Here is a 7181-nt window from a genome sequence, read left to right as displayed (position 1 = left end):
GGTGGGGGAAATTAGTTCAGAACCATAAACATTAAAATATTGTTGAGGAGCTGTACCATGGTAACTGCTCATTAAGTTCTCATTATTTCAGACGTGAGGGTTCTGGTGGTATTGTCTCATCTCATTATTTCCTGAGAGAAGAGATGCTTTGCAGTATCACACACACACACACACACGCACACGCACCCCCCCCCCCCCCCCCCCCCCCCAGTTTCACACCTCCTGCCATTACAAACACTTCATCCAGCTGCTGCTGCTTTTCTTGATTCAGAAGTCTACGGCAAAGTGTAGCGCTGTCGCTACAGTTGTGCCGAAGCTTGTGGGACGACTGCCGCCGGAGGAACCCCTCTGAGGCCGACTGGCTCCACGTTAGTCCCGGTCAAGTTTCGATGGCACTTTTTACTTGGCTGTCCCATTAGGTAACCAGAAAATAAAGTTGACTTAGTAAAAACATAAGGAGCTAATAACATATTCTCTGTTAAAATGCAAAATTTGGCAAATGACTAGTCAGGTTCCTCATTTGTTTGCTCTATACAAATTTCAGTTAAGAAAAAAACCGGGGAACTCGCTACAGGAAAATGGTCATTGTTTTAAAAGAAATTTGCCGGAACGACTGTGTGCCTGAACTCGTACTTAACGTGGCGCCCAGTGAGAGACGTGAGGAACCCTGCAAGCTGTCACTGCCTACCAGGTTCTGCTAATCCCAGTTTTGTGCCAGCCGCCTTCCCCGCTGCCGGAGCGTGACTACCGCTTCGTCGCGCTGGGAGGACAACAACCGTCTCGCCCCTCCGTCCTGCCATTTTACCCAAAGCTGACACACGGGAAGCCTGTTGCGGCCGTGCCGTGCCGCAGGCAGCTTCAGGCCAGGAAGGGCTGGTTGTGGCGGGCCCTGCAGCCTGGACCTCCCTGAGAAGGGGCGTTTTTAACTTCATTAACTCAGCGTCATTAACTTTGACTGCTGCCCACCTCTGCCCAGATGCGTGCCCCAGCCCGCAGTGCTCGACCCGTGCGCTCGCCCCCAGTGCCGGCACCGTGTGTTTCTCTTTTCTCTCACGGCCTCGTGTGCAGGAAACAAAGCAGCAACAACTCCACAAACCCCACCAACCAACCCCAGCCGCCAGGCCTTCCGACGGCGCTCCCCGTGAGCAGCTCCCGGGCCGCCGCACGCCGAGCTCCGCCCGACCGCGGCGATGAGGCCGCGCCGGGCCCGCCGCCGCCTCAGCGGGAATGGCGGGAAGGCGGCGGCGCGCGGCGCTGCGCGGGCCGACGGGGCGGGAGCGGGCGGCGCGGCGGGACGCCGGCTGCTGAGCCCGGTGTTCACGCGTTTATTTCGCGCTGCGGTCGCGGGTCGCTTTACAGAAACATCTCATGCTGGAGCCCCCCGCGCGGGGCCGGGGGCGGAGGGAAACGCTCGCGTTCAAAGGGGACCGTTAAATAACCTGTACACAGAGCTGCAGTCTTTCCCCCCGACAGCACCGAGGGCCGCGCCCCGGGGCGGGGGGGGCGAGCTGTCCCGGGGCCCTATGAGCGTCCGGTCCCGGGCCGGAGGGTCCGCGGGGGCCGTGGCTCCACCCCGGCACCGCCCCCGGCCGGGTTTCCCGCTGGCCGGGCCCGCGGCGAGTCCGAGCGCCGCCCGCCCCCTTCCCGGCCCTGCCCCCGGCCGCGGGGCGCGCTCGGCCCGGGTCCCCGCCGCGGCGCGGCTTCCGGCTCGGCTCGGCTCGTCCCGCGGGTGCGGCGGCCGCCGGCGGGCCCGGTCCGCCCCGGTCCCGCCCCACCGCCCGGCGGTCACAGGTCGCGGCCGTCCTCCCGCTTGACGCCGTCCGCCGCCGCTTTCAGCTTCTTGTTCTGGTGGGTCTTGACGTGCTTGGCCAGGTGGTCGCTGCGCATGAAGCGCTTCCCGCACTCGGGGCAGGCGAAGCGCTTCTCGCCCGTGTGAGTCCGCAGGTGCCGCTGCAGCTCGTCGGAGCGGGTGAAGCTCTTCCCGCAGAAGAGCCAGTTGCAGACGAAGGGCCGCTCGCCCGTGTGCCAGCGCAGGTGCGCCTTCAGGTGCGAGGTCTTGCCGTAGACCTTCCCGCAGCCAGGGATGTGGCAGACGTGCTGCTTCTTCCTGCCCGGCTCGGCCTCCGGCGCGCTGCCCGCGGCCGCCTGGCAGTTGGGGCAGCGGCAGCGGCGGCACCTCCTGGCCGTGGCCGCCAGGGGAGACTTGGTCTGCAGCAGGGCGGCGATCTGCGTCTGGTACTGCGCCAGGTCCGAGCGGCCCAGCACCAGGCTCCGCGGCAGCGCGGCGGGGAAGCGGTGGCCGCAGCCGCCCGGGGCGCCGGCCTGCGGGATGCTCCACCACGGGATCTCCTCGGGCGGCGGGTTGGGCGAGAGCTGCCGGCACGGCTGGGCGGGCGGCAGCAGGTTGGAGTAGCCGGGCGGCAGGGCGGCCTGCGCGGCGTAGGGGACGTAGGCGGGGGGGCAGCCGGACGGCAGCGCGGCCATGGAGGAGGGCAGCATCTTGACGGGGGAAAACTCGTAGGGGTAGGAGGGGTCGGCCGGCGGGGTGAGGGGCAGTTCGTGCGCGCCCCCGAAGGAGGGCTGCAGGTGGTTCTTCTGCGGGGTCAGCCCCAGGCTGGGGTGCGGCGGCGGCAGCCCGCCCGGGGAGTGCGCCGGCATCTCGCCGCCCCACGGGTGGAAGATCCTGGAGGGGGATCCCAGCGCCGGGTCGTAGGAGACCTGCAGGAAGTCCGAGGGCGGCGCGCCCGGCTGTCCGATGCGGCTGCAGGTGGCGGCCAGCAGGGCCAGGGGCGAGTGCTTGGCCAGGTCCGGGGAGGCGCTGGGGGTGCGGTCCTGCGCGGGAGCGGGGCGGGGGGAGGCAGGCGGGGAGGGAGGGAAGGGGGGAGGAGAGCGCGTTACTCGCCGCCCGCGGGAGCGGAACTTCCCGCGCCGCTGCCGCTCTCCCGCGCGCTGCCCGCGCCGCCCCGCGCCGCCGGCAAACTTCCAGGAGCAGCGCGCGCCCGGCGGGCAGCACGAGCCCGGCCCCCCCGCCCCGCCCGGAGCCCGGTCCCGCACGGAGCCCGGTGCCGCCCGCCCCGCCGCCTCTCCCAGGCCGGGGGTGGCGGGGAAGCGGCCGCTGCGGGCGGCCCCCCCCCCGGGGCGCTGCCCGGAGTTACCGGCGGGCTGCCGGCCCGAGGAGCCCGACCCCGGCCCCCTCACCGCAGCGGGGGACCCCGCCGACTCCTCCCGGGCCGCCGCCGGGGTGCAGCCCCGTGAGGGAGGCGGCGCGCACCGGCCGGCCCGGGCGCCGGTACTGACCTGGAGGAAAGCCTGGAGGGAGTCGTTCCGGAGGACGGCCACCGCGGCCATGGCTACCGCGCCCGGGGCGAGGGGCAGGCGCCGGGGCAGCGCCGAGGCATGGAGCCGCCGAGGGGAAGGCGAGGAGCTGCCCGGCTTCCTTCCGTCCCTCTGTCTCTCTCTGTCCCTCCTTCCCTCGGCTCCCCGCGGCTGTCCCGCACCCCCCGCGCGGCGCGATCTCCGCGGACTGTCTGGCTGCACCGGGATCACCTCCAAGAATTTGATAAGGACTTTGCCGGGCCGCCAGCCAGTCAGAGGGAAGATTTATGGCTTTGAAGTTCGCCGCTACCCAATCATCAAAGAATAGCGGCTCTTTCAGAAGCGAAAGCAAATCCTTTGAATCCACAAAGCTCCTATGGTGTGTTTGTTGGTCTGGATAAAAGAGCTGATTATTAGGGGGGATGGGAAGGGAGGAGATAAAGGCGGGACAATTAATGAAGTAATCACTATGTGGGAAATGTATATACACAAATAATTGGATTTTCTTGATCAAAGGACCCCTCACCGCCTGGAGACCCTCGCGTTGGACGTGCAAGACACTGGATCTCCCCCTCCCCACTACTTTTTTTTTTTCCTTTTTTTGCAATTAAGGATTTGTGGCAGAGCCCTAAAGTGTCATCGTGTCCTTGTTATCGCCCGAGAAATCTGCCTCCGGATTCCGCTGGCAGCGTTCGAAGGGACGTCGGGAGCACAGCGAGTTCACCTGACCGCGGCTCTGGGCGACTCCAGCCGTAACACTTCCCCGCAGCCATCGTCGGCGGTTCCCCCCCGCGCCCGCCCTTCTCCCGCGGCTGCGGGGCATGCCCGCGGTGGGACCCGCCAACTGACGCGGGGTTCCCCCAGCGGTAGCCGGGCTCGGCTTCGCCCGCCGCGGCCGGCGCTAACCCGGCGGGATGGCGGGGCCGGGGCGCCCGGCCGGGCTCGGCAAGGGGCGGCGGGGGTGCCGGTGTCCCCCCGCCGAGAGACCCTGGGGAAAAGTTTCCTCCTCCCCCGCGGGAGCCGGGTGTAAAAGCCGGCGTTTCTCCGGAAGGCAGCGCTCCCGCAGGCGGGATGCGTGCGGCGGCCCCCCCCGAGCCAGCCCGGCCTGGGCCGGGGGCGAGAGCGGGCCCGGGGTGCTCCCCGGGAGCGCGGCCGCCGCGGCCGGGCCTGCGCCCCCGCCGCCCGGCCGGGCTCGGCCCCGGCCCGGGGGCTCTGCTCCGCCCCTCGGCCCGCGCGCGCGCCCCCACAGACACGTGTGCGTGTGCGCGAGAGGCCGAGGGCCCTCACCCGCGGCCCCGCCGGGCACGGACGGGTCGCAGCGTGACGCCCTGCGGGGCTGCCGGGACCCCCGCGCCCCCCCGCTCGGCTCCGCGCTCGCCCGGGGCTCTGCAGGCTCCTCGCCGCTTCCCCGCCTGCCCTGAGGGGAGGTGCGGATGCCGCTGCGGGCGGGTGCGAGCTGGCCCCGGCCCTGCGGAGCTGCTCGCCCGGGTAACTCGGTCCTCCCCGCGGCCGCGGGGTTCAGCTGCGTTCGCACCGCCACCGCAGCCTCCCCAGACGCCGGCGCAGAGATCTGTATCGGGCTTTCCTGTGGAAACAATCACCGTCCGCTCAGAGGCTCCCGGGGGCCGCGGGGCCCGAATTAGGTCGGTTTCTTTGAAGGGATTAAAGCGCCGAGCCCTCTCCCACGGCTCCGCACCGAACCCCGGGGAGAAGCAAAGGCTCGGCCCCGCCCAACACCGGTGCGCGCACAGCAGCCACTTCCAGCCCTTCCCCGGGGCCAGGTGACCGCTCCGCCAGGCCGCTAACAGGGAGGTCAGCCCCCCGCATCCAGCGCTTTTGCCACGCACCGGGGCACCTGGGCCTGGCTCGCCACCGCCGCCCGTCCCGCACAACCCCCCGCACCGTCGGGTGCCTTGGGCTCTCGGTCCAAGCTCCATCCGCGCCACCGGAGCCCCGTCGGGGCAGGAGCTTTCCCGCCCTCCCCTCACGGCCGGGCCCGTTGGGGGACCCCGTCCCGCACCCCCGGTCCCGGGGGGGGGATGCCCGCCAGACAAGCGACATGGCGGCGCTGGCGCTCCCGTCGCCCCTAAACTTGGCCACCCCCGGACTGGTGCCCGCCCCGGACTCCGACGAGGCGCCCGATTTAATTCCTGCCCCGGTTTGTGTTAATTCGTTTTATCAAATGATTGCCGGGAGAATAATCTGACCGATATGTATCAACGAAAGGAGAGCCGACAGGCAGTTCAGGAGACCCTGCGCACCCCGAGGGCCCCCGACCTTTAAGGGACGCTGTTTCCCCGGACACCTCGATGCACCAAAGCGACTCGTCACCTTGCGAAAGGGTCGGCGGGAAGCTGGGTCGGTGTCCGCACCGGCGCCGCACTGCGGGCGCCCTGCGCCCGCACCCAAGGAAGCACACTGCTTACAAATCGAGAATAACTTCTCATTTCTGGAATAAACCAATGGGCTGAATAATGAAACGCTGCAGTCATAATTTCCTGTACAAATAATTAGTGCTCAAACTCGGAGCACTTCAGTCTCCTGAAATGTATTCTTAATGAAGTGATGTTCAGAGCTGTCATTAAAAATGCAGGGCTGGAAGATCAAAGTACAATATTTATTTTAGAAATTTGTTTCAGTTATCAGGAGATACAGGTATCAAGGCCAGATGTCAGCTCAGCTACACAAAGCACCGTTTCCACGAGAAGCGGGCCCCCGCCGCCCCCGCAGACCGCGGGGAGGGGGGGGATGTCCCGGGGGGGGTCCGGGCCCGGGGGAGCACGGCGGGCCGGGCGCGGGCAGAGCCGGAGCCTGGGGAGCTCCAGGCGCGGGCAGAGGCGCGGCGGGGCCCGGCTGCCCCATCCCATCCCTGCCGCGCCGGGCCCGGCCCGCTGCGGGGTTACGGTTCCGGTGACCGGTGATGCCAGGGCAGCGGACGTACGACGTCAGTCGCCGCCACCGCCTTCACCGACGGGTGCCTCCAGCACCAGGGTTTTCCAGATTCGGGCGTCCCGCAGCGGCCGTCCCACCGCGCAGGGCTCTGCGGGCCCCGGTTCGAACGCAGGCAGCAGCGCGGTTTTTGACGCTTGGAGTAGCAGCTGCCCGGTGCCAGCGGCCCCTTCCCCTCCCGTGACCCTCCCCAGCCCCTCAGCTCTCCCAGCGCAGCCGGGAACGACCCCGGGGGCCTGGCCGGGCTCTGGCCACCCTCCCGTCCCCAGCTCGGGGATCCGGGGCTGCCTGAAACGAAACGCTACTCTTACACAGTTGTGAGAAAGCATCCGAGACGCGAGCGTTGTTAGGTGAGCTGCCGCACCAACACGCAGCCCAGCCTCCCAGCCAGGTTCCCCGTGAGAGTGGGGCAGGCTGTACACCTGATCAGGCTTTAAAGAAGCTCGCTCCAACAGGCAGAGTCTTCACACCGCCCCTCGTCCACACCGCAACTGTCTGGTTTAAAGCCTTACGAAAAGAAACCGTCTGTCCGCAACCGCAAGAAGTTTCACCAGAAGCAAGGCAAACTAACCTACGTATCCAGCTCCCACCACGTGTGGATACGTGGCCAACAGCCGAGGTATGCACCATTAACGTTACTATTATTTACTTCAGCACACTGACATTTTTACGCTCGGCAACGTGACTGGCACATTAAGAGGAGTCACCAGTTCACACTTTTAACGTGCTAGTGTATATGGTTTGTTTATTGGCTTCTGATTAACAACAAACAGTTTTAATACAATTACATCTCATAAATTTTAACAGAGTTTAATTTGAACATCAGTAGATGAAAACAAAAGAAAGATTAACAACTGCTACAGCATCTCCTGCATTTTTCTGTGCATAAAGCAAAAACACAAAACCCTAGACAAGAC

At 66.5% G+C, this 7181-nt stretch overlaps 1 protein-coding gene across 1 annotated transcript; it reads right to left on the bottom strand.

Moving 5' to 3' along the window:
• Positions 1 to 1765: 1765 nt before the first annotated feature.
• SP5 (Sp5 transcription factor) lies at positions 1766 to 3546 on the bottom strand. The gene is made up of 2 exons (XM_075430384.1): positions 3298 to 3546; positions 1766 to 2832 (listed from the first exon to the last, which is right to left on the bottom strand). The coding sequence occupies exons 1-2, from the start codon at positions 3346 to 3348 to the stop codon at positions 1786 to 1788; spliced, it is 1098 nt and encodes a 365-aa protein (XP_075286499.1). The 5' UTR covers positions 3349 to 3546; the 3' UTR covers positions 1766 to 1785.
• Between the last annotated feature and the right edge of the window lie 3635 nt (positions 3547 to 7181).

The sequence above is a fragment of the Opisthocomus hoazin genome, chromosome 9, assembly GCF_030867145.1.
Source record: "Opisthocomus hoazin isolate bOpiHoa1 chromosome 9, bOpiHoa1.hap1, whole genome shotgun sequence".
Taxonomy (NCBI): Eukaryota; Metazoa; Chordata; class Aves; order Opisthocomiformes; family Opisthocomidae; genus Opisthocomus; species Opisthocomus hoazin.
The sequence above is the reverse complement of the archived record's forward strand: the minus strand, read 5'-3'. Positions and strand labels throughout refer to the sequence as shown.